The sequence below is a fragment of the Trichosurus vulpecula genome, chromosome 1, assembly GCF_011100635.1.
Source record: "Trichosurus vulpecula isolate mTriVul1 chromosome 1, mTriVul1.pri, whole genome shotgun sequence".
Taxonomy (NCBI): domain Eukaryota; kingdom Metazoa; phylum Chordata; class Mammalia; order Diprotodontia; family Phalangeridae; genus Trichosurus; species Trichosurus vulpecula.
Genome location: NC_050573.1, coordinates 145,865,743 through 145,893,434, shown reverse-complemented (window position 1 = coordinate 145,893,434; position 27,692 = coordinate 145,865,743). Strand labels below are relative to the sequence as shown.

Below are 27,692 nucleotides of genomic sequence, written 5' to 3'. Positions count from 1 at the left end.
AATTCACAACAGATAGAATAATGATCAAGAAATCCAGCAATGAATTATAGTATTCTACTTCTTTCATCCCAAAACTGTTAGCCAGAAGACCCCAGGCAATAGGAAAAAAGAAACAGGACATTTTAAAAGTAACTTGTAGAAAGTAAACCTTTTTTTTTTAAGCAAGCAGAATGAAATGGAGACTCAGTTTCACATACTCTTTTGTATTCTTCCAGATTTAAGGAAATACTTTGGGGAGGGGGACAGGTATTAAAGTTCAGCACAAAAAAATAAAATTTTAAAAATTGAATTCAGCAAAATTGTAGTGAGAACCTACAGGGCAATATACTAAACAATGAAGGAAATAAAAATTTATAACCTAGTAGGGTGTATAAGCTTTGTTCAGGAATAAATATAACAACTCCCATTTACATAGCACTTTAAGGTTTGTAAAGTCTTTACATCTGTCATCTCATTTGCTGCAAAATACAATGTGAAAGTTCTGAGCACATGGCCTATAGTTTCCTACCTTCATGCTTTTGCATACGCTGTTCCCTCACCCTAGAATACCTTTCTCCCTGGGAAATCTTTAATCCTTCCAACTAGAAGTATTCTTTCTTCTCTGAATTTATATATTATTCTGTACTCCTATTATTGCATTTTAATATTTACTTTATTTTATTATCATTTATGTATGTGACTAATTCCTCTAATAAACTGTAAATTCTATGAGCCCAAAGGCCACACTTTGCATATGGTTATCTATTGAATGAATGAGTGTATATAAATGTTATAAAAGTTTAAAAAATGGTAGAATACAATTAAATTCAACAAACTTTTTTTTTAAAGACCACAGTTACTGGGGTATAAACTCAATATTTGAGAAAAAAAACTTCTGGGAAAACTGGAAAAATGTCTCATAGAAATTAGGTACAGACCAACATCTCTTAATGTATACCATCTTAACCTCCAAATAAATACACGGTTTAGACATAAAAGGTGGCATGATAAGCAAATGAGAAAAGCAAAAAAGAAATTACCTTTCCAAACTGTGGATAGAGGAAGAGTCCATGACCAAACAAGGAATAGAGAAGGTAAAATGGACAATTTTCTTTACATAAAATTAAGTCAAAAAGTTTTTGCACAATTAGAATTAGAAAGGAAAGAGGTAACTGGGAAAGCATTTTTGCAGGAAGTTTAAAGGTTTCATATCCAAGATATATAAGAGAATCTCCACCTTCTGGGGAATAGTTAAACAAATTACAATATGTGGATGTAATGTATTGTGGCATAAAAAAATGACCAAAGAGGCACTGGGAAGGCCTTTATAAATGGATGCAAAGTAACAGAACTAGGATAATATTATAAAGAAAAACAACTTTAAAAGACTTCAGAATTCTGATCAATGCAATGATAAACCGTGATTCCAAAAGACCTGAAGACGAAGGATGCTGCCCACTTCCTCACAGAGAGGTGATATATTTAAAACTCAGAATGAGATATTTATTTTTGGAAGTGGTTTGTTTTGCTAGACTATGCAAGTTTGTCGTGAGGGTTTCCGTTTCTGTCTCATTTACTGACATAGGAGAGAAAGAGAGAATACGTGTTTGAAAAATAAATAAATGACTTTATTAAAAAGTGGTTGTTTTGGGCAAGGCACTGTTCTAGATGCTAATCACTTCCTCTCTGACTTCTCCACTATGTTCCAGGAAGCTCATTTTTGGGAAAACCTCATCAGCAGGATCCCGTCAGTGTTATTACTCAGCTTCATCATCACCAACCCCTGTCCCTCTGGAAGATGGAGAGATGAAGTCCAAAAGTCCCACTTAAGGGGGGAGCTCAGCTCAGAACATCTCATTTCTCACCTGGTGGCTCTATTTTGGGACTTCTCTGACTTTCCCACCATGCCTCCTCCTACTGCTGCTTTTCAGCCTCCTTTTGTGTGTTATTGTTTCTCAGTCGTCTTCAGTCATATCTGACTCTTCGTGACCCCATTTGGGGTTTTCTTGGCAAAGATACTGGAGTGGTTTGCCATTTCCTTCTCCAGCTCGTTGTACAGCTATGGAAACTGAGGCAAACAGGTTAAGGGATTTGCCCAGGGTCACAGCTTGAACACATATTTGAACTCCAGTCTTCTTGATATCAGGCCTGGTGCTCTATCTACCGCACCACCTAGCTGTGTTACCTTCCCTTGTTTGACTGCAAGCTCCATAAGGACAGGTACTGTTTTTCTTTTTTCTCATTTGCATCCCAGCACTTAGCACAGGGGCTTAATAAATGCTTACTGACTGACCCTACTAGGTAGGGTTCATTTACCGGAGGGAGGACAATGAAAAGACCAATGTAGATTTTCTTCCTTAATGATCTAATTCAAAGTAAATTCCATTTTTTGTTCTTTTTGTCCAGATACAAATAAATATTACAGCCATACAGCCACAGGCAGCAATATCAATCCACAGGTTACTTTAAACTCCACCGAACTACTTGGTCCCTCCAACTCTGGTCTGTGATGAAGCCTTAGAGTTCCATTAGAGCAATTAAAAAGTTTAATTTGGAAGAAAGAATGGAGGTTGAGGGAATTAGAAATACCAATAATAACAGAAGCACATCCACTGAGTCATCTACTCTGTCCCTGCCAGGCCTCTCAGCTATGCAGGTACTTATAGACAGGGCCCCAGAAAGACTCCACAAAATAAAAAACCTTGAACTTTGCCTTGTCTTTCACAGGTTGGAGAGATTAAATGAAAGGCTTTAGAAAATGAAGACATCCATAGATTAAATATTTACAACTAGGATAAAACAAAAACAAAGCGATTACTAATATATGTGCATGTATACATAAGAAATGACATATATATACACACACATATATATCATATATGTATATTATAAAATTTGAAGGCTTACAAAGTACTTTACATACATTATCTCATTTGAGCCTCACATCTACCCTATGAGTAGGCACCTCTGAATATTATCATCCCCATTTTACAGAATAGAAAATCGACTCAGAGCAGTTAAGTTACTTTACCATGATCACACAGTTAAGTAAGATTTGAACCCTGTGTTACTAATGGTACACTAATTTACTAGTACACTATTCCACTATGCCAAGGTGCCTGAACACACACACACACACACACACACACACACACACACACACACACCCTCCCTGGGACCAGAGAGTTAAAATCTGAAGGAACTTTAGAAGTCATCTAACCCAACTGCCTCATTGTACAAATGAGCAAACAGAAGCCAAGTACCTCACCCAAGGTCGCACCGGTAATAAGTAGCAGAGCAGGAATTAGAACCCAGGTCTTCTGATTTTCACATACGGCACTCTAGCACTGAGCCAACCATAGTGCCTCCCATACCTTCCACATTTCAAACCACACAATAATTTATTTCAATTCAATCAACATCGATCAAGCTCACACTGTGTGCCATCATTGTTCTGGGCTCGCCAGTACAGAAGCAGGTGACCATTCACTTATAATCACAACATTCTACAAGTCCTTTTGTTTCACATGTAAATACAAGGAATGCAGTAACCCCATTGGCTCTTGTAGCCAGAGTTCTAAAAGAAATAAATTAAATATATCATTAACATCTCCATTCTGTTTATGATGCTCTTTAGCAATTAAGTATAGGAGTATTTCCGGCATTAACCTGGAGCCTACGGTCATCCAGAGGTAAAAGTACTTTTCCCTTTTAATGGGCCCACTTCAGTTAATGGCATTAAAAAAAAAATGTTTGGAACCATGTTTGGAACCTGAGTGCTCCCATCCTTCTTGTCAGGTTGGATTTTATTACTCTTTTAAAATAAGCTTCCTTCACCCTTTTGTTAGTTTAATTGGCTTCTTTCTAGCAAAGCTACCATGCTATTCGTGATCTTGCATACTTGAAGCTTCCCATCTTTTATGCCCTGAATCTGTGAACTTCAACTGTTTTTCTCAAGGAAGAGAAATACTAGAGGAAAGAGAGTAGGTACCCATCAAAGAGCAATTCCTTCAGAAACATAGTAGACAATTCCACTTAAAAAAAAATCAGTTCTAAGTTAAAAGTGTGCATCCTTTTACTATTCAATCAAATTAAATCTGGAGAAAAAGATTATATATATGTATATATAATTATATATTATATCTTATATAATATATATGTATATAGTTCATATATACATATATATAATTATAGCTAATGTAGCATATTTAAGAAAAATTAGTTTGAAGTTCTACAAATTTGGCTACAACTGCTAACCAAAAATAGGTTATCTTAATCTGCCTTAATTAGGAAATTTAAAAAATCAAACTACAGTTTTATTCAGAATAATAAGAGTTCCAGAATGATTCCAAAGTAATCGAAATAAGAAATTTTATTAAACTGATCTATTCTTAGCTGAGTATCATCTCTTAGGGTAAGAGTTAATATACTTTTTAGAAGAGGTATGTGCCAGGAAATTGAAGTTTAATTTTACATTAAGAGAAAAACATTTATCATATAGGTTTCATCCGGTCAGTAACTTTTTGACTCAGCACAATGGTTACGTCAAATGGCTGAGAATACCTGTGGAGTGGGGTCTTCCACAAGACAGGACCCCTACCTCACTTTCATTTCTACTTTGGCCCTTCCTATAGCACTTTCCAGGGTACTTTCTTTTTCTTGGAGGCAACTGGGGTTAGGTGACTTACACAGGGTCATATAGCTTACAAATGTCTGAGGCCAAATTTGAATTCAGGTCCTCCTGACTCAAGGGCAAGTGCTCTATCCACTGTGCCAAACAGCTGCCCCTCCAGGATACTTGTGATCTAAAACCTTTCTAGAGATGCATAGTGCCTGGGATATCATGCTATTTCTTTCTTTATTTCTTCCCATCCATCCATCCATGTGGTACAGCGGTTAGAGCACTTGGCCTGGAGTCAAGTATATCTGAGTTCAAATCCTGCCTCACACATTTACTGTGTGACTTTGGGAAAGTCACTTAGCCTCTGTTTGTCTCAGTTTCTTCAACTGTAAAATGGGGATAATAGCACTTATTTCCCAGGGTTTTTGTGAGGATCAAATGAGATAATATTTGTAAAGCACCTGGCATAGTACTTGGCCTGTAGTAGGAGCTATATAAATTAGTAGGAGCTATATAAATTTTTGTCTATCATCTATCACCTGTCTTGGATTGGGCTTTTTAAAGAAATCTATATTGGTCCCCCCAGAAGCCTTTGGAGCTGCCCCATCTCTGGACAGAATAAGGAGCAAGTTTGCCTCTCTGAATGAAGACCCATCCTAAAGCCTTCTGAGAGATACATGTCCTTTATACCTCCCTGCCATGTCAAAAAAAAAAATCTCCTACCTAGGTTTTGGATATGATAGAGAAAACAGCATGGAATCTGGAGGGCAGCTAGGTGGAACAATGGATAGAGTGTAGGACCTGGAGTCAGAAGGATCTGAGCTCAAGTCTGGCCTCTCAGATATTTATTAGCTGTGTGACCCTGGGCAAGTCACTTAACCATGCTGGCCTCAGTTTCTCCACCTGTAAGATGAGTTGGAGAAGGAAATGGCAAACCACTCTACTTTGCCAAGAAAACCCCAAATGAGGCCACAAAGTCAGACACAACTAATCGACTAAACAACATTAGAGGGCTAAAGTACTCTCAGCAAACTGTGTGACTATTATTCTCTTAAGAAAATGTATAGTTTGAGTCTTAAAGATAGTTTTTTGTTTTTTTTTTTACTTTTTGTCACTCTGTCAGACTGTACCCAACAAGCTCCAAAGAGAGAAGAGAAAGATCTCATCTGTGTATGGTCTATCTTTTCTATCTTTTCTGGACCATTAGATTCCTTGGTCCTTGAACTCTAGGTTGGCCTGGCAGTACCATTTACAAATGAAAATAACAATATGCAGAGGAAAAATACTTACCATTTCTGGGTTTTCTGCAGCTAGCTTCATCAGTTTCTCCGATATCATCTTTTTCAGGCAGCTACTCAGCAAAAAAGCCTACAAAAGCCCATAAATAAAATCTTTTGCTCAGTAAAATACTAAACCATGAATTCTCTCCCTTTCTCTGAACCACAATACAGATGTTGTTCTCAATTTGAATATTATTTTTCCCAGAAGAGATTTCTTTCTTAAAATTTCCAGAAATGTTTTATTTAAAAGCTAACATGCCAAAATTTGCTTAACTACAAACACATACATGCAGTCAAAAATCCAACAACAGACCAAAAAGACAGCCAATCTTGCATAGCTAAGCCCCTTCTTCTTAAACTCCCCTGACTTCCCTGCCATCTGACTAAGAATGTTTCTTATTTTTAAGCTATAGCAATGTAGATGAGTGTGCTGCAAGAGCTGCCAACCATGTTACATGAGCCACAAACAAAGAATGCCACATCTTGTCCAGTTTACTGTTGTAATTAAATCAAACTTCCCTTGAAGTTAATCTGGCACCTATTTAACAATACACATAATACCTATTGTATTATGTGGTAATTAGGTATTACTGATAAGATGTTACACTTCATATTAATATGCTGGTATTACTTTTACCCAACTGAAATTTATTTTTCACTTTTTGTTTTCTTCCTTTGCTACTTCTTCAGTGGTTATACATGGTATCAGTGTCTGTAATTTTCCCTCATGCCGTACCACCACTAATAGAACAAAACCTTATGAAAATCACCTTACCTCTGAGCCTCAATTTCCTCTCTTTATATAATATGAAGGGTTTAGTTTAAATGGCCTCTAAGGTCCCTTCTAGGGCTAACATTTTATGACTACCAAGACAAAGCCTTCTCTCACCACCCACACAAGTGTGTGAGGCTCTTGTCCATTTTCTTCCATAAATCCTCCATAAACAATCCATTCATTGTCTTGAGGTCTTTTGTCAAGATGTGACTTTATATGGGTACCAATGGAGCACACGGGTTATCCACTCATCTTTCCTGGATACATGAGGACCATGTAGCCTGGCCATAGGTGGGCATATGTCCTGGGGCTTGTTCCAAAACACCTGGGTTTCCTCATTCTGCCTACTCACTCCCGTCACCCCAGTCCTCTTCAGCATCACTCTAGTGCCCCTGTCCCTGTACACAGTGTGTCCAGGTGTACTCTGCTGTCTGGCTGAAGACAGCTGTAACTCTTGGCCTTATCATTATGGACTACTTCCTAGGAACAGAGAAAGGGAGAAAAATAGGAAAGGAATTGTGGAGACACAGGAAAATAGTCTTTGGATTCTCCAAATCTTTCGGTTTTAGGGGACAGAGAAGGGAGGAAAGTGGGGCAGTTAAGTATTCTACCATCCTTTCTAACACAGTCTGCCTTCCCCTTCCAATGTGGACCCTTGGACCCTAAAATAACTTTGTCATCAGGGTTAGACTACATAGACGAGGAAAAGGCCTCCATTACTCCTAAAGCATTTCCCCTGCCTGCCCATTATTGCCCAAAATGCATTAACCAGAAGATAGAGACTTGAAAAAACTCATTTGCAGTTTTACAAATAAATCATCTGTCCTGACATCTTTGTAGGTACTGAGGTTGAACCGCCTACGCAATCCTTTTACACTTTTCAAACATCGCCCTTGATTTTCACAAGAATATAATACATGAAAACATCCTCTATCTCCCCACCTCCCTGAACGCCCAACGCTTTGCATTTAACCTAAGATTTGGATCCGCACCTGGGAGAAGAGATGAAGTGTTCAAAAGACATGAGATTCTATTATAACATTGATCTTAACTACATTCAGTTCCTAACTCCATGGGGTAAATCATTACAAATGCCTACGGAGGGGGGGAAATATTAAAACAAGATTTCTTTCCAGCGACTGAAGAAAGATTTAGATCTCAACTCTTCATTTGCATTGACAGTACACATGCCTATGTTTCTGCTACTCCCCGGGGGCAGACAAGTGTAATGGGAGGAGTACTTGAACTAGGAATCAGAATGCCTGGATCTGAGCCCCAGCTCAGTGAGTAACTAGTTCTGTGACCTTGAGCAAACCTCTTCTTTCTAGGTCTTCCCTAAGAGCATTTCATCTTTTAGGTAAACCCCATTTACTTCTTGTGGTTGTTGTTTTTAATACTTTCCCTGTTTTAACTAGCATTTTATACTTTTTGAAGGATTTCTTGCCTCTGTCACTTAGATCCAACTCACTTGTATGTCATGGCATCACTCCCTGAAGTTATGGTCCTCTTCTAGAATGAAGGACAGACAACAAGAAGAAGCACATATAAGGTTTCTCATCTATAAAATGACTGGGCTGGTCTAGATGATCTCGAAGGTCCAGTCGAGTCAACAATCACTTATTAAGTGCTTCCTGTTCACCAGATGTTGTGCTAAACACTGGGAATACAGAGAAAGGCAACAGCAGTCCCGGCCCTCAAGTGGCTGAGAGGATCACGGGGGTCCTTTCTAGTTCTCTGAAGCTATAGACTTTTGAGAGTGTGTGAGTAGCCCCACCATCTCAAAGGAAATAGTCCCTGATTTAAAATCCTTTAAAGAAAAATGTTTGCTATAATCTTCTTTGTTGGCCTAAATTCATTTGCCAGTGGATTAAAAGATCATAATAAAATGTAACTCCTGTTGTAGCATTCCAGGGTGGGGGTTTAACTACAAAGTCCATCTTTATGTCACTCCTAAGGCCCTTCAAATTTGGATATTGCAGATCCTCATATACTTTCCCTGAGAGAGTTTCATCTTTTAGGTAAACCCCATTTACATTTTTTGTTGTTTTTTTTTTTAAACTTTCCATTTTTGTCTAGCGTTTTATGTTTTTTGAAGGATTTCTGAATATATTTTCTCACTCCCATGACCGGTGCTAGAAGAAGAAAGAAGCAGAGCTTGGGGTCCCACGGGAATGTCCAAAGACATTCCTCCTGGCTGAGGTATGAAAACCAGGGGCACGAGCCAAGTGGAAATCAATCCAAAGATTTGTTTAATGTTCTATTTCAGAAGCTTTTAGAAAACATATAGGTCCGGTGTTAGATCCATCAGATTCACCATTTTTCAAAAAAACTTTTATTCAAGGCTCAGTTTAAAATAAATATTTCAGTTTGGCCAGATTGCAGAATCTTCGAATTAGATGAGTCTTCGAAGGTTATCTGGCCCGAGTGCCATCTGAAGCATTAACACCCTCCTACAACATTCCAGACAAATGTTCACCCACTCTGGGCTGGAAGACCTCCAGTGACAGGGAATTAACTACCTCCAAGAAAGTCCATTCCACAGATGTTTGTTGGATGAGTGAATGAATCTTTGGATAGCATTAATTATTAGGAAATTTTCCCCTCTACCCACCTCACTGTTACTTCCACTCATAGCTCCTAGTTTCATCCTCTGGGGCCAAGGGCAACAAACAGCATAATCCTTCTTCCACATGACAGCCTTTCAAAAATTTGGAAACTCCCTTGAAGTTTTGCAAATGATTGCAGTATATTCAGGGTTTTGTTCATGTTATATTTCAAATCTCTCCCAAAAGAATAACCTTCTCCCCCTCAAAAAAAAAACCTCAAGAAAAGGTGAGGGTCCAAAATTAGGTATAAATACTGGGATAGGGACTAGAGTTTCCCTTCTCCCATACTTAAGTTATTTTTCCCCTCTGACAAGTGACAGAGCTGTTCCCAGGGCCTTGAGTGATCTACTGGGCTCTGACTCAGACCATGCCTCCTTTGGGGGAGCATCCTGGTGGTCTTTGGACCATACTGACATAGCTTCCTGGTAACCTGAGGGCATCAAAAGGAGTCAGGGCCCTTCATACTTGGCAGATGTTCCAGCATCTTGAGAGTCACCACACCCTGGCCTGCTGTCCACATGAATTTCCATATAGAGGCAAGGGGGCCATGTCTACCCAAGCTGAGTGTTTCAGTGTCCTGCTGAATATCTTTTTTATGCTATGATTAAGTAAGCATCCTTTTATTAACTGTTGAATGACCTATAAGTGCCTCATTTCCTTCCAACACCAAATCAACAATAATGAGAAGGACCTGAGTTAGGCCCATCGATCACAAGTAACCTGTGAACACTCACACTCTTCCAGCTTTGCCCAAAATACAGCATGTACCCCCTAATCAAACCTACAAAGTCCTGGTTCATTCAATTTGAACTTTACCCCGATATAGTTTGTCTAAGATTCCAGCGGCTTACAGGGAAACAACATTGGCTCTATCACTTGAATTTTAAGTGAACTCATTCACTGGCATCTAAGGAATTAATAAGCTCTAGAATTCACAATCACAGTCCTGCTACCAGCTCAAACAGAAAGACACAGGTCTATCTTCACCCTCTCCTTATGATGCCCTACACAAACTCAGTTTGAAAATCATGGTTGGTTTGGATCCTAGTTCTGTGACACTGGGCAATTGACTTGACTTCTCTGTGCCTCAGTTTCTTAACTTGCAATGTGGGGATAATAAAACTTATAGGAACACAGGTTTAGACCTGGAAGGGATATCAGAGATTACCTAATCCAACCCTCTCGTTTTATAGCTGAGATTAAGACAAACGAAGAGAGTTGCCCCAAGGTCAAACAGGTATTTAACAAGTTAAGCCAAGATTTGAACACAAGTTCTCTGACTCCAAATCCAGCCCCCTTTCCATTGTGCCTACCGACAATTTCTTTTACCAACATCATCTTATCCGATCTTCCTCCCCAACAACTCTGTAAGGTTGGCAGTGTCTGTAGAGCTCTTTGTAAAATTTTAAGGCACCAAGTTTAAGCTATTAATTGTTATTCTTCGGTTTACCCTGGTGAAGCAAGTAACATTCCAATCAGTGACTTTCAGCCCATTCTTCTATAGCATTCTCACCTGTTTGGTGTAAATGGTGAACCACCGCCAACTGTTGTTGCCGTCACTGTACTGAAACCTGAGCTCCAGGTTCTGATTGAGGGTTTGCTGGGGACCATCTTCTTCCTCCAGCAAAGATCCCTAAGGAAAACAAAAGATGACATTGTTCACCACCCTGCTTAGAGAAATGCTTTTTCAAAAATTAGCCATGTAATCAGAAGAGGCTTCCTCAAGAATAGAGCAGACAGTGTTAGTAACTAGAAAGGTACTGAGAGATTTCTCAGATAATCCAAGATAGAGGTCTCACTAACGCTGGAAGCAGTAGGGAAGTCTGTTGTTTGCTTTGAGGGAGAGGAGAAGGATGCCTGGGCAGCTGGGTGGTGCTGTGGATAGAGCACTGGGCTTGGAATCAGGAAGACTCCTCTTTTTTTTTTTTTACTTATTTAATATATTTAGTTTTCAGCATTCATTTTCACAAGAGTTTGAATTACAAATTTTCTCCCCATTTCTACCCTCCCCCCACTCCAAGATGGCGTATATTCTGGTTGCCCTGTTCCCCAGTCAGCCCTCCCTTCTGTCACCCCACTCCCCTCCCATCCCCCTTTCCCTTCTCTCGTAGGGCAAGATAAATTTCTACGCCCCATTGCTGTGTATCTTATTTCCTAGTTGCATAAAAAAACTTTTTTGTTGTTGTTGTTGTTTTTGAACATCTGTTTTTAAAACTTTGAGTTCCAAATTCTCTCTCCTCTTCCCTCCCCACCCACCCTCTCTAAGAAGGCAAGCAATTCAACATAGGCCACATGCATATCATTATGTATAACCCTTCCACAACACTCATGTTGTGAAAGACTGTGTTTTGCTCCTTCCTAATCTATCCCCTTTTACTGAATTTTCTCCCTTGACCCTGTCCTTTCTCGAAAGTGTTTGTTTTTGATTACCTCCTCCCCCTGTTTGCCCTCCCTTCTATTGTCCCCCCTTTTTTATCTTCTTCTTCCTTCTTTCCTGTAGGGTAAGACACCCAATTGAGTGTGTATGTAATCCCTCCTCAGGTCAAATCCGATGACAGCAAGATTTACTCAATCCTCTTCACCTGCCCCCTCTTCCCTTCCTAGAGAACCGCTTTTTCTTGCCACTTTTATGCGAGATAATTTACCCCATTCTATCTCTCCCTTTCTCCCTCTCTCAATATATTCCTCTCTGATCTCTTAATTAGATTTTATTTTTTTAGATATCATCCCTTCATCTTCAACTCACCCTGTGCCCTCTGTCTATATATATATATATATATATATACACAAAATATATATATACACACACACATACATATATATACACATATATATACATACACATATATACATCTACATAAGTACATACATACACACACATATGTATCTATATACATGCACACACACACACACACATATATATACTTATATATATATATATGCATATTTCTTTCAGCTACTCTGATACTGAGGTCTTATGAATTATACACATCATCTTCCCATGTAGGAATGTAAACAAAACAGTTCAACTTTAGTAAGTCCCTTATGATTTCTCTTTCTTGTTTACCTTTTCATGCTTCTCTTGATTCTTGTGTTTGAAAGTCAGATTTTCTATTCAGCTCTGGTCTTTTCACTGAGAAAGCTTGAAAGTCCTCTATTTTATTGAAAGTCCATATTTTGCCTTGGAGCATGATACTCAGTTTTGCTGGGTAGGTGATTCTTGGTTTTAATCCTAGCTCCATTGACCTCTGGAATATTGTATTCCAAGCCCTTCGATCTCTTAATGTAGAAGCTGCCAGATCTTAGGTTATTCTGAACGTGTTTCCCCAATACTCGAATTGTTTCTTTCTGGCTGCTTGCAGTATTTTCTCCTTGATCTGGGAGCTCTGGAATTTGGCAACAATATTCCTAGGAGTTTTCTTTTTGGGATCTTTTTGAGGAGGTGATCTGTGGATTCTTTCAATTTCTATTTTAACGCTCTGGCTCTAAAATATCAGGGCAGTTCTCCTTGATAATTTCTTGAAAGATGATATCTAGGCTCTTTTTTTGATCATGGCTTTCAGGTAGTCCAATAATTTTTAAATTATCTCTCCTGGATCTATTTTCCAGGTCACTGGTTTTTCCAATGAGATATTTCACATTGTCTTCCACTTTTTCATTTCTTTGGTTCTATTTTATACTATTTTGATTTCTCATAAAGTCACTAGCTTCCACTTGCTCCAATATCATTTTTAAGCTAGTATTTTCTTCAGTGGTCTTTTGGACCTCCTTTTCCATTTAGGTAATTCTTCCTTTCAAGGCATTCTCCTCACTGGCTTTTTGGAGCTCTTTTGCCATTTAAGTTAGTCTATTTTTAAGGTGTAGTTTTCTTTAATATTTTTTGGGTCTCCTTTAGCAAGTCATTGACTTGTTTTTCATGGTTTTCTCGCATTATTCTCATTTCTCTTCCCAATTTTTCCTCTACTTCTCTAACTTGCTTTTCCAAATTCTTTTTGAGCTCTTCCATGGCCTGAGACCAGTTCATGTTTTTCTTGGAGGCTTTTGATGTAGGCTCTTTGACTTTGTTGACTTCTTCTCGCTGTATGTTTTGGTCTTCTTTGTCACCAAAGAAAGATTCCAAAGTCTGAGACTGAATGTGAGTGCGTTTTCACTGCCTGGCCATGTTCCCAGCCAACCTACTTGACCCTTGAATTTTTCGTCAGGGTGTGACTGCTTGTAGAGTAAAGAGTACTTTGTTCCAAGCTTGAGTGGATGCACTGTTGTTTTCAGAGCTATTTCTATACAGCCAGCTCTGCCATGCCAACACTCTTCCTTCCCCAAGAACCACCAACCTGGACCTGACTCAGACCTTAAGCTGGCTCTGCACTCCTGCTCTGATCCACCACTTAATTCCTCCCACCAGGTGGGCCTGGGGCAGGAAGCAACTGCAGCTGTAGTTCTGTAGCTGAACCACCCCCACTGGCCCCGGGGTGGTGGCCAAACAGCGAACTCTTTTTACTCTCTCCCCCACAGGTTTTCCCACTAACCTTCTCTGTTGTCTTTGGTGTTTGTGGGTTGAGAAGTCTGGCAACTGCCACAGCTCACTGATTCAGGGCACTAGGGCCTGTTCTGCCCGGTTCCTGGTCTGGTTGGTCCTGCTGCTGCCCACGCTGGGCTCCGCTCCCCTCCGCTCCCAACTCCGTGCACAATAGACCTCACCCAGTGACCATCCAGGCTGTCCTGGGCTGGATCCCTGCTTCCCTCTGCTATTTTGTGGGTTCTGCACTTCTAGAGTTTGTTCAGAGCCATTTTTATAGGTTTTTGGAGGGACCTGGAGGGGAGCTCACGCAAGTCCCTGCTTTCCAGCCGCCATCTTGGTTCTGCCCCCGTGCACCACCAGGAAGACTCCTCTTTATAAGTTCAAATCAGGCCTCAGACACTAACTAGCTGTGTGCAAGTCACTTAACCCTGTTGGCCTCAGTTTCCTCATCTGTCAAATGAGCTGGAGAAGGAAATAGCAAACCACTCTAGCATCTTTGCCAAGAAAACCCCAAATGGGGTCACAGAGAGTTGGACAAGACTGAACAACAATAATAACAGGAAGGATGCCTGCCAGACTTCCAGTAGCTAGGGCACCTGGAGCATATTTTAGTCTTGTAACCAGGAAATTTTTATTACCTAATAAGCGGGTCCCCTCCTACTTTTCTTCTTAAACCTTAGTGGTCTTTGATCCAGTGAAACTGGCCTCCTTAATGTTCTTCAAACAAGACATTCCATCTCCCTCCCTTGCTTACTGTCACTGGCTGTGTCCCCCATGCCTGGAATTCTCTCCCTCCTCATCTCCCTCCTCCCGGCTTCCCTGACTTGCCTCAAGTTCCAGCTAACATCCCACCTTCTATGAGAAGCCTTTTCCAATTCTGCTTAGTGCTCATGACTTCTCTCTATTATCTTCAATTTATCCTGTATATAACACTATTTGTTCATATCTGTTTCCATGTTGTCTCTCTCTTAGACTGTCACCTCCTTGTATACCCCTAGCCCTTAGCACAGTGCCTGGTGCATAGTAGCACTTAGTAAAATGCTTGTTGACTGACTAAATAAATGATTGGCAGTGGGAAAATAAAAATGCTAAAATTTAGTTTATTTTTTAATTTTAAAATTTATTTAACATTGTTTTTAAAAAATGTTGAGTTCCAGAGTCTCTCTCTCCCACCATCCCCTCCCCCACCCATTGAGAAGGCAAGCAATATGATACCTATTATACATGTGAAATCATGCAAAACATATTTCCACATTAGCCATGTTGCAAAAAAAAAAAGAAAAGAAAAGAAAGAAAGAAAAATACAGTGGGGAGAAAAAAGCATTCTTCAATTTGTACTTAGCATTCATCAGCTCTCTTTCTGGCAGTGGATAGCATTTTTCACCATGGGTTCTTTGGCATTATCTTGGCTCACTGTAAGCTAACATTTATATAGCACTTTTTATGTGCCAGGCACTGTGCACAGTGTTTTACAGTTATTGTCTCATTTGATCCCTACGACAATTCTGGGAGGTGAGTGCTATTATCATTCCCAATTTGTAGTGAGGAAGCCCAGGCAAAAAGAGGTTAAGTGACTTGCCTAGGATCACAGAGCCAGTAAGTATCCGAGGTCGAATTTGAACTTAGGTCTTACCGACTCCAGGCCAGGTGCTCTATCCACTGAACCACCCAGCTACCAAGTCAAATGAGAAAACCCCAACTGTGCTTAACTGGTCTACCGTACCTCAGTTTCCTCATGCGCAAAACAAGAGGGTTAGGTTAGAACATATCTCTCAAGTCCATTTCAGCTCTTAATTCTGGGAGGCATTGGATTCTGAGTCAGAACACTTGGGTTCAAATCCTGGCTTTGGTATTATTAGCTGCGTGACTTTGGGCAAGTCCCTCTAGGCCCCAGTTTGCACATCTATAAATGAAGGGGTTGGCCTAGATGACCCCTAAGGTCCATTCTAGCATTCATTGTATGGTCCTACGATACGTCCCTGAAATGCCGATTCCCTTTTCCGATCTGCCTCAGTAGGGAAGTGGGGGCAAGGCACTGAATTTTAAATCATAAGTACTTTAAATCCACTTAGTTTGATTTGTTGCTTGCTTGTTTTTTGAGGCGATCCAGGGTTAAGTGACTTGCCCAGGGTCACACAGCTAGTAAGCGTCTAAGGCAGGATTTGAATTCGGGCCCTCCTGACTCCATCCACTGCACCAAGGTGTCAAGAAGATACTTACAAGGAAGGTGACCTGCCAGGACTTTATCCGACACATCTTGAAGTTAACCTCTTGCGTCTGATTGCCAGGCAGCTTTATGCAGCAGCTGATCACATGGCCGCCTACTGACACAGCAGCCACACAGCCAGGTTCTGGGTAATCACAGGTACAGGGATCGAGCTGCACATATCCGTAGTGATGCACCTGCTGGACCAGCTCCAAAAACTGCATCGAATGAGAGAGGCAGTAACAACAGCTGCTGTTTATTGAGTGTCTTGTTAAAAAAAAAAAGTTTGCCAAGTGCTTTACGTACAGTGCCTCATTTGTGCCTTGCCACGATCCTGCAGAGTGGGCACCTCAGATACCATTCCCATCTTACAGATGAGGAAACTGAGGATCAGAAAGTAGAAGTCTGTGAGTTTCGGAGGTGAGAGTCAAAGTCAGGTCTACGAGGCTGGTACTCTGTCCATCAGGAAAAGGGGAAAAATAAAAAAATAGATCATTTGAAATAGAGGATAAGTGATATTGATGGACGTATTGGAAGGATAACAAGTGAAACTACCACAGGGCAAATGTATTCTTCTGAATAACAGATTTTTAAATATAGTTTCATAACGGACACCTTCCTCTTACTTCCCCCATACGAGAAGACGAGTTTATTGGCAAATAAAGGTGAGTCAGGCTGGACTGACGAGTTCTCAGATGCCCATTTGCCAAGTTTTTACAAAGCATTGTTGTTTTCTTGAGCTCTCACTGTACGGGTCCTGTGTGGCAAGCAGTGGACTAGATTAAAAACAAGGATAACTGAGAGGAAAAAAATGAAAAAAATTAAAATTCCACTCTGTGAGAGAACTGAGGGAGAAATTTTACACCGGGGAAAATTTTTAATTTCTTCAAGCTAATAGAATATTTTGTTTTCCCAGACATGCGTGGCAAGGATATCATGGAACCACCTCCTACTGGCCTGAGAGAGCCAAATTGTTCATTTTTCAGTGTGAGCATTTACACCTCAGAAATCAGCTTCAAATCAGGGCTTGATGCTTTGTTTTGTTGATCTTCCAAACTTAAGAAAGTGATGGAGAAAGTGTTAACAGTGCAGATCAAACTTGAAAGTATGTCTTGTGTGCATTCTACACCCATACACACAGAAAGCTAGTGTTTAAACATTTAACCAGGATGCCTGCCCTATAAGGCTGCTTTTTAAAGATGATAGCAGAGAAGTAGATCTTGGAAATGGAATTTCAGCAGGAGTGAGTTGGTGTGAAGACAGGGAGAAAGGGGACAGGGAAAGAAAGAGAGAGAGGGAGTGGGGGAGGGAGGGAGGGAGAGAGACTGAGATAGAGACAGAGAGAGACAGAGACAGAAACAGAGACAGACAGAAACAGACAGACAGAAATGGAGACAGAGAGATCTCAAGAGCCTACATGTGGAAAGCACACCAGATCATCCTATTTGAAAAGTTCAATTTTTGAAGGCACTGTTAGGTTGTACCAACCACATCTTATTTTATTTTAATACCCCAAGCACCTAACATAACAGTGTCTTGTATAAATTAGATACTCAATAAATGTTTGTTGACGTCTGACATTCTTAACTTACAGGTGCAAATGATATGACAAATTAAATTTAAAGTTTTAATTTAAAGAAAAATAGATTCCACATCCCCAGCCTGCACAAGCACACCTGCATGTGTAAATGTGAGGATGTGTGTGTATGCATATACACATACACAAAAATGATACTTTTATTTCAAAACAGAAAACTTCATTTGTTCTATGTTGATAGGCCCCAGTATATAGTTTGCTCAGGATATAGCTTTACAAAGTCTACAATTTTCAGGGAATCTCTGACAAGCTATCCTTGTCCCCATTGGCCAAAAGTGTGCTCTCTCTCTTTTTTTCTGATGTCGTATTTTTCCTTTAAAAAATGAAACAAAATCAAAACTAATTCTCCCTCTTACCCTTCTCCTTAGTAACCCCCTCCCTCACCCCCCCACTTTCAATCACCAGTAAGTCTTAACCTTTTGGCATCCTATCTTGTTTCTCTGCTTTCCTCCCTTCTCTCAAAAAATTGAATGTACCTATCTTTGTGTATGCGAAAGGAGCGAGAGAGAGAAGTGAGCCTTCCTTGTATCTCTTATGATAGTTAGCAGCGATGAGGTATACTGAAAGATCAACAGGCTTGTAAAATGCTGGTTTTACATATACCCTCTCTATAAGACCACTTGTCCCCATAGGAAGTTTGCTTTGCAAAGGCTTCTCTCCCTAAAGGTTCACCCTCTCCCTCACCTTCACCTGCCTCAGACTCCACGTCGCATGAAAACTGAAATTATGGAAGGCCAGGACTTGATGATTTTGAGTTTCTTGAACTGATTCAGTATTCAAGATTTCTCACTCTTTTTCTGTGGAGATGTACCATGTCAGGTTTATGAGCATGAGCACACATACTCTCCTACTAGGCTTAGAACTGCTATTTAGCAATGTTCAGAGTCCCAAGTGATCCCATATCGAGGCTGCTGAAAGTGACTCAACCCCCGAAAAGAAACCCAAAGCTAACCAGATCCAGAATGGTTTTGGAAAGAGGATCATTAGTAAGAAACATGAATATGGGGAATTCAGGAAAACATAGGAAGACAACTAAACTGATACAGAGTGGAGTAAGCAGAACCAAGACAACAATATAAACATCCACTACGACAATGGCATAGTGGACAGAGTGCTGGACCTGAAGTCAGGCAGACTCATCTTCAGAAGTTCAAATCTGGCCTCAGACACTTACTGACTGTGTGACCCTGGGCAAGTCACTTCCTCATCCGTAAGATGAGTTGGAGAAGGAAATGGCAAACCACTCTAGTATCTTTGCCAAGAAAACCCCAAATGGGGTCACAAAGAGTCAGATATAACTAAAATAACTGAACAACGCCACAACCACATACATGGAGAGAACAAATGAAACTGAACATTGCATAATTACAATGACTAACCTTAATCCCCCAAAAGAGATAAGAAAACACATCCTCCCCTTTTTTTGAAGCAGTAGGAAGACTATGGGTATGGAATGTTGCATATATTGTCAGGTATAGTCAATATACTGGATGGTTTTACAGAACTAATTTGTAAAATTATCTTTTTAAAAAACATTTACTTATTTATTTAGTTTTTAACTTATGGAATAAAACAAGCATTTCCATAACATAGCATAATAAAAAAGATGATTCCACATGAAACCACAAATCTATTATGGACAACTTGCTGTTCCTTTTAAATATATAATAAAGTTATCATGTAAGTTTCTTTTTTCCTTTTTATAAAATTGTATTTTACAGGGAAAGGTTTGCTGAGTAGGGAAGAGGGGAGGGATGTATTTGGAAGCGAATCTGAAACTTACATTTTTGGACATGGTCTCTGTGTGGATTTATTTGGCTTGGCTTGGCTTATTTGTTGCAAGAGTTTGGGTTTTTTTTCATTCTCTGTTTTTTGTGGAGCGGGTGGAGAAGAGAAAGAAGGGTAGCAATAGAGATATAAAAAGAAAAAAAGAGGGCCATTAAAACATTTTTAAAATGCCCTGAAGAGAAGGAAGTCTGAAGGAAGCATAGACAAACAGTACAATTTTAATATGCTTTTTAAATATTTTTTAAAAGTAAGCCACATGAATGGAACGTTACTGTTCCAAAAACAAATCTCTTTTTTTTGTTCTTATATGTGTGTTTATGTATGTGTGTGGATATGAAATACTTTTTGCTATTTAAATTCAAAACAAAAAATTTTGAAAATTTTTAGAAGGAAATGAATCTGAAGTAAAAGAAAAAGACATCCATGAAACTTGAAAATAAATAAAGTTTTTTTAAAAAGTCAGGGGGGTAATCACTGACAGAGCAGGTTGGGGGGAAGAATTTATTTAGACACCAAATTGTCCTCCAATAGATTCTTCTAAAGCATTTTAAAATATGCTTATTTCAGTTACAGAATCTCAAGAGAAGCCTGCATTTTTACTTTTCTTGGTGACTCTTCAAACTCAGAAAGGAGCAAATCATTCCATTTGGCCACCTGTGGAGTTTCCAGTTAACTCCGTGGTTGCTGAAGGAAAGAGGACTCTTTGACACAGGCCCTCTCTGAATCTGACCTACTTTGGAGGGCTTTGCTTTGGAGGCTTCCCAGAGAAACGTCTGTCTCTGTACAGTGTTAAGTAAGCCTTGGCTGGAAAGTACGTTACCATTTCATGAGCACATTTTCTCTACTGGGATTTCTTAAAGCCCACTCATATACAAAAATCATAACCCATAAAACAGGTCAATCAAGAAATAATTACTCAAATTTTAAAAGAATTCTTCTGTATATGCCAGAATTCACATAGGATTCCTTTAAATAATGAGGTCTCATTTTTTATTTAAAAGGTGATCAGATTTATATACCAGCTTCCCAGACGATATCAGCATGGCATGGTGAACAGATCACCCAAAGTTGGAATCGGAAGCTCTGGGTTCAAATTCTCTCATACACTATATAACCCAGGCTAAGTCACTTAACTTCCCTGTGCCTCAGTTTCCTTAGCAGTAAATTAAAGGGACTGGTTTTGATCACCTCTAAGGTTCTTTCTTACTCTAATTCTATAATCTATTATATAAAATAGGTTCCACTCATACTCTTTGATGCTTTAAATAGCGGAAAAATACAGTGTAATAGAACACTAAAAGTCAGTGAAAGAGGTTATTTGCCATCTGTTAAATATGCCCCATTTAATACCACATACATTAAAATCCAGAAACAGCCTCAATTCTGGTAAATTGCCTAAGGCTTATTCAAATAGGTTGTTATTGTTGGGGTTTTTTTAAGTTGATATGGAATTTACCTTTGTCTGGTTTCCTGCTTTCCTCAAGGCCTCTAATTCCTGCCTTTGCTCCGGTGTTGGTTTGGCCCAGTTTTTTTCAATTTCCTGAACTGCCTGAAAACAATTTAAATTGTAAAAATGAGCAATTTCCCTAAAAGCAAAGTCTTTCAAATTATGCTGAGAAATGGAATGTTAGTTGGCTCCCTTTGCTCAGTATCCTCCATCAAAAGACCCTACCATATTCCTCTATTTTTTTTAAAGACTGAATCTCCCAGGTTGGAGGCTCAGGGGTCTAATTGGTATGGAAGCTTTAACCTGTTTTGATGTGAGCATTTTCCTCTCCTTAGGTAATCTGGATTTCCCTAACCCACACATCTCCCCTGGGCTTACCACATCTATCAATGCTGACTTTAGTCCAGCCATCTAATATGCCTAAGCAAAATAGAAGAATCCTCCAGGCCCAGCCTCTCCAAGATCACAGGTGAGTGCATTACAGGTGAGTGCCACCACTCCTGTCCTGTTCTTGCCAAATGTCTTCCCCTTCAGCTCTAGAACTGCTGCCCTGGTCGGTTTGCATCCTCACCCCCCAATCTTGTAAGTCCCTTACATGGTCCACTTTATTCCCTGACTACCCTCTTGCCAGTTACCTTGTCATATACCCCTGGCTTTGGCGCCATCCCCACCCTCTTCCAATTCTGGAACTATAATCAAATCATCATTGTCATTGCTACTGGAAAGGTCCATCCCCAGCGCCATAACCATCCCAACCATAACACCCCATTCCTGGCTACCATTGCCTCCTATGTGTTTGTTGTGTGCTCTGATTTGAGCATCTGAGGGCAGGGACTACCTTCGGTTTTCTATTTGTATCTACAATGTTTAGCACAGCCCTTGGCACAGAGTCAGTGTTTAATGGATGCTTTGTAATTCATTTCCAAATTTCCAATATGCAGGCCCATCCTTTTTCACCCTAATCCATGGATGGACTCACACAAAAGACTGCTCCCCTAGGAGCACGTTAGCAAAATAGAAGGTAAGCTGTAACAACTTAAAATTGCACTGAGACTTTTGAGACACCCTCTACTAGAATATGATATTCTTTTTATAAAATTCTGCACCATTCACTTGCTTCGCTGTCAGTGTATGTGACTGTCTTATGTATGATTTGTCTTTTATGCTTATGTCCTGTCATCCCCTACTAGAAGGCAAGCCCCACTGTCTCATACCTCACTACATCCCCCTAGATATCTGGTCCCTATATCCTATCCTTACAGGCTACAACAGATGTTGGCTGAGGCTGCTAACAGTCATTTACACTCTAGGGAAAAGTCGAGTCATTGTGTTACCTATAACTTTGTAATTTTAAAATCAGGCATGGGTAAGCGGTTGGGGAAAGCATGTTGGGGGTGTTTTCTCTAACTCCGCAAGTCACAGATCAGTTGGCAATCTGTGTTAGAGAGATCTTTCTCAGAGGAAAATTCATCATTTGAGAGCCAACTCTAATGAATAGAGAGAGCCTGGTCACTGGACAAAAGACGGTGGTCTGTGATGAAAATACAGATACTAAAGAACCCAAGTGGTATAGTGGACAGCATGCTAGACCTAGAGTCAAGAAGACCCAAGTTCAAATCCTGCCTTAGACATCTACTAGCTGTGTGATCCTGGGCAAGTCACTTAACCTCTGTCTGCTTCAGTTTCCGCATCTGTAACATAAGGATAATAATGGCACCTATCCCCCAGGGTTGCTGTGGGGATAAAATGAAATAATAATTGTAAAGCACTTAGCTCAGCATCTGGAACATAGTAAAAGCTATATAAATGTTAGCTACTAATAGCACCAGCCTATATAAAGTACTTGGTCAACCTCACATTGGGGAGAGCCAAGTGACCCAATGGATGAAGCTCCCAACCTGGGGTCAGGAAGATGAGTTCAAATCTGACCTCAGACACTTACTAGCTGTGTGACATAGGGTAAGACAGGACTTAAACCTATAGGTCTTCTTGACTCTGAGACAATAAAAATGAAAATTCACCATAATTACTCATTCTGCTTCATACACATTCATTGCACACATGCACACATGCACGCGGGCACACACATTACACAAAGAGGATAAATAAAAACAAGTTATAATACAACTAGGTGGCTCAGTGGATAGAGCTCTAGGCCTGGAGTCAGGAAGACCTGAGTTCAAATGTTCCCTCAGACACTTACTAGCCGCATGACCCTGGAGAAGTCACTTAACCTCTGTTTCGCTTAACCCACTGGAGAAGGAAATGACAAACCACTCCAATATTTACCAAGAAAACCCCATGGACAATATTGGTGTGCTATGGTTCACAGGGTCATGGAGAATTGGATACATCTAAACAACAAAAAAATACAACTATTTTACATTTGAATTCTCTATGTGGAAATCATGCCACAAAACCAACTCTAAATCCCAAAGGAATAATTTTATAAGGAGAAGGAATTAATGAGGAGACAGGATGCTCCTGACCAGAATAAATTCTGTAAAATCTGGATTCAGTCAAAAGGCCACACTTAAGGATTTAAGGCCCCAGGTTCCCCAGCCCTGTTCTTGACTAAGAATTCATGAAATAAGTCACAGTAATGACCAACAATTTGTTTTAAAAAAATTAAAAATGCAACAACTACAAACCTCTACAATCTTTTAAAATGTGTTCCAAGTTTGATTATGCTCTCTAAATTGATTATAAAGACCTCTATTCTTCCATAAATTTAACTTAAAATGAATATGCTAATAATAAAAATAAACTTTTAACTGACAATTTCACTTATATTTTAGAAGGGCTTCAGAAGGACGATTTTGACGGCCCAGGTTTTAACATCTGTCTAAGAAATTCAATCCAATAAATATTTATTAAGCACTTGATAGACAAAGCCCCATGCTCAGTGCCAATACCTTCTTTTTCTCTTAGGAACTTTTCCCTTTAGTGAGCAGGAGAATTCAAAATCCTCCCATTGACCCTAGATCTACACCCAGAGTAGCACTTCCAGTCTATAGCAACTCAGAATAGGAGAAGCCCTTTGAGTCCCTCTAGAACAAGCCCCTTAATTGACCCCTCAGGTGAGAAAACCAAGGTCCAGAGAGTTGGGCGCATGCCCAAGATTCCACAAGGCTAGTAAATGGCAGAACTGAGATTTGACCTTAAGTGTCCCCATACCTACTCTGATTCTCCATTCACTATCCCATCCTGCTGCCTGTGATTAAGAGCTGATGGTCAGAAGAAGCATAGCCTAGGGTCAGGGCTTCTTAAACTTTTTCCACTGGGGACTCCTTTTCAAATTTCCACAGTGTTGGCTGGCATTGTGTGGCCTGAGGGCATGCACAGTGCAAAGAGTGCATGCTTTGTGTTCAGAACCAAGGCTGCAGTGAAGGTGCCAGATGCAACATGGGCAAGCCAAGAGCTGTCAGAAACATCTAAGATCCTCAACTGAGTTTGATTTTTAATTAATTTTTGGTCATTGCGAGTTCCAAAACCTTTTACTGTTGCCCAATTTTTCACGACCCCCATATGGGGTGGAGACACAGTTTAAGAAGCACTGGACAGAGCACTGTCATTAACATCAGGAAGAACTGAGCTAAAATCCTACCTCAGACATTTAATAGCTGTGTAATCATGAGACACTCATTTGACCAGTTCTTAGCTTGGGTTTTTTCCTTGATAAAAGGGGAATAATGATGCTCTTAGCAATTACCTCTCAGGGCCTTTGTGAGTTGAGATAACATATGTAAACAGCTTTGCAACCTTAAAAGCACTCTGTAAATATATATTACTATGATACATTTTCCAATTGAAGACATTTTTCAAAGGACTAATCTAATAGTTGGGCCCTTCACCCTCTCCTTCTACCTCCTACCTCCTTAATTTATTCAAAACTACAAGTACAACTAGGTGTTGAGTATCAGACCAAATAAAAGTCACCAGGAAACAAGTGTCATTAGTGTGTCTCTCACCCTATCATGCCACAAAAGTGGACTGACACTTCGTTGACAGCCAGCAGAAGCATTAGGTTATTTGAAAGCTATGAAAAGAACTACCTTGTCATTAACACAGGCTTTTAAAAAAGGACTGGGAAACATTTCTCACAGATCTGCAAAGAAGGTATCATAACTTTCCTTGGAAGTTCAGACATCGATGGAAATAAATGAATAGCTAGCCATTGAGATCTGACATGTGGGTAGGACTGAGGCACTAGGGAATGAATGGGGTAGCAAAATAGAAAACAGAGACAGCTTGGGAACCACCACTAATGAAGATTTGTTAGGAGGGAAGAAACATGCTATAAAATCAACCCGTAATTATTTAGGGGCTAATAACATGGATTACATAGATTTCGCTTCCGTTCTGTTGCCCAGTTCATCTTCTGGGTGATTTCTCTGCTGATTAGAACTTTCACCAAGTGCTAATGGGAGAAGAGGGAAGAAGTGAAAGCAATTAGTCTTTTAGCCTTTGGGGTTTTTCTTTTAGCTGGGTAATTATTGCTTGGTGTGGGGAGTGGAAAGGAAGGTGATCCTCAAATGATATCTGAGGAATAACAATTTTCATTCTCATCTCCCACTAGCCTTGGTGATGAGGAACTGATTGTAAACTCAATAAAGGTTCTTATTAAAGTGGAGGAAGAACAAACTATGCAATTTCTTCTGAGTTTATCTTTTCTTTCATTGACTGCAACCTGAAGGATCTGATAATATTTGCTACTAAAACCCTGCTTGGCTTGCAAAGCCCTTCATAACCTGGCCTCTTTCTATTTATTCAATTCTTCTTCCACCTTATTCCATGTACTCTGATGCCCAGGGTGTTACTCTCACAAAACATTCCATCTCCTGAAAACTGAGTATTTTCGCTGGCTGTCCCTCCTCTTCATCTTTGCCTCCTGGCTTCCCTGACTTCTTTCACATTTCAGCTAACATCCCACCTTCTGTAGGAAGCCTCCCCCCCCAGCCGCCATCTTGGTGCCTTGTCTCTGAGACTACCTCTAATTTATCCTGTATATATTTTCTTTGTAATTGTTGTTCACATGCTGTTCCTCCATTAAACTGTGAGCTCGTTGAGGGCAGGGATTGTTGGGGTTTTTGTCTTGCTTTGTATCCCCAGCATTTACCGCAGTGTCTGGCACATAGCAGGCACTAATAAATGCTTGATGCCTGGCCAATGTTGTCTTAAGGGTGTCCTTAGAACATCCAGAAACTCAGAATGCTGATGTCCTTTTACCTGGCCGTACAGCAGATTGACAGCAGTTCGGCAGTCCATAAGCATGGAGTCAAGGGATGGATCCATATACCTGAATAATTCAAAAGCAATAAATTAATTTCTAAATCTTGGCTAGTGGAGAGCAACAGAATATAGAGGAATAATTTCTTCCTAAATCAAAAATCAAATTGAAGAATATGTGGATAGGGGTTGGGGGTGGTGGTGAGGAAAAAAAAAGAAGGGGAGATTGGAAAGAGACTGAGACCTCCCAGACAATCTTCCTGGAAAGAGAATCTAGACTTTCGAAAAATTGAGCAATATTTCCATCTTTTTCATCTAAATACAATTTAAAGTTGCAAAAATAAGAAAGGTACTGATTGGAGACAGGGGTTAGGATTATAAGATCACTCAGTTTCCTCCTCTGAAAAATGAGAATAATATTACTACCTACCTCCCACCATAGTTGTGAGGATAAAATGAAATAATATTTGGAAGCACTTTGCAAACCTTCAAATGCTACATAAATGCTAGCTACTATTATCATTATTATTAATAATATTAACTAGTCCAATGCTCTTATTTTATAGCTAAGGAAACTTATGACTCAGACAAGGTGAAGTGATCATAGAGGTAACTAAGAGTAACTAAGGCAGAATTTGAACCCAGGTCCTCCCACTCCAAAAACATTTATTTCCCCTTTCTCCTTCAAGAGTTATAACTCCAAAGGTTTTACTGTTGCTGATATTCAGTAAGGAGAGATAGCTTGCCATAGTGGATAGAGAGTCTGCCTCCACGGTATGTACTGACTTTGTGATCCTGGGAAAGTCCCTTGTCTATGCCCTAGGTAAGGCTAATTTCATAAATGGCGAGGCAATTGCTGATCTACATTGGAGGTTTTCTCCTGGGGAATTTCCCAGACCAGAGGTTCTCAAAGTGTGGCAGGGGACCCACGAAGCCAAAACTATTTTCATAATAACATTAAGATATTTTAATTTCTAATATAGTAAATATTTGATAGATTGTAACCCACATAAACAAAAGCTCTTTGAGGTCCTCAATAGTTTTTAAGAGTGTAAAGTAGGTATGAGACCAAAAAGTTTGAGAATTGCTATTCTAGACCAACCAAATCATACATCTAACCCCTTCACCCTATCAGTAGTAATAAGAGCTCATTGAAAAACAAATTATTCTAGTACCTCAATAATCTACAATTTCCCCATGAGGATGCTTCCTCTATGGGTGCAGATGACAACATTCCCTATACCTTAGTGTAATATTAATTAAGGTGGACTTTTTTTTACTGTTTTCCCTTTTAGAATGCTAACGTAATCAGGTGCCTTTCATTAAGTCTTACTAGGTGCAAAGCCTCAGGCCTACACCCTTTTGCTAACTAGGTATTAAGCCCCAGGTATAAAAGCCTCTTTTGCTAAATAGATGTGAAGCCTTCGGGCCCTAAGAAGGGTATATAAACTCAGAGGTTAATGTTTTTGTTTGGAGCTCTTACTCACTGAAAGAGTGTTGGTGTGGAGACTCTAGGCAGCCGCTGGAGCTCCCCCCCCACCTCTGGCCTTGAAGAAAGAAAACCCAGATGTTGATACTTCTCTGGTAACTATTATGATTTGGTCAGACAGACAGAGGCCTGTCTGTTGATCTCTGTGTATTATTT

At 39.8% G+C, this 27,692-nt stretch overlaps 1 protein-coding gene across 1 annotated transcript in view; it reads right to left on the bottom strand.

The window, feature by feature from the left end:
• The window catches only part of SNX31 (sorting nexin 31), an 86,146-nt gene that overhangs the window by 5,780 nt on the left and 52,674 nt on the right, over positions 1-27,692 (bottom strand). Inside the window, exons 8-12 of the mRNA XM_036741895.1 lie at positions 26,048-26,117; positions 20,828-20,920; positions 16,001-16,204; positions 10,775-10,894; positions 5,891-5,968 (exon numbers count right to left, since the gene is read on the bottom strand). Coding sequence (XP_036597790.1) covers positions 5,891-5,968; positions 10,775-10,894; positions 16,001-16,204; positions 20,828-20,920; positions 26,048-26,117 — 565 coding nt within the window. The remainder of the gene's footprint in view (positions 1-5,890; positions 5,969-10,774; positions 10,895-16,000; positions 16,205-20,827; positions 20,921-26,047; positions 26,118-27,692) is intronic.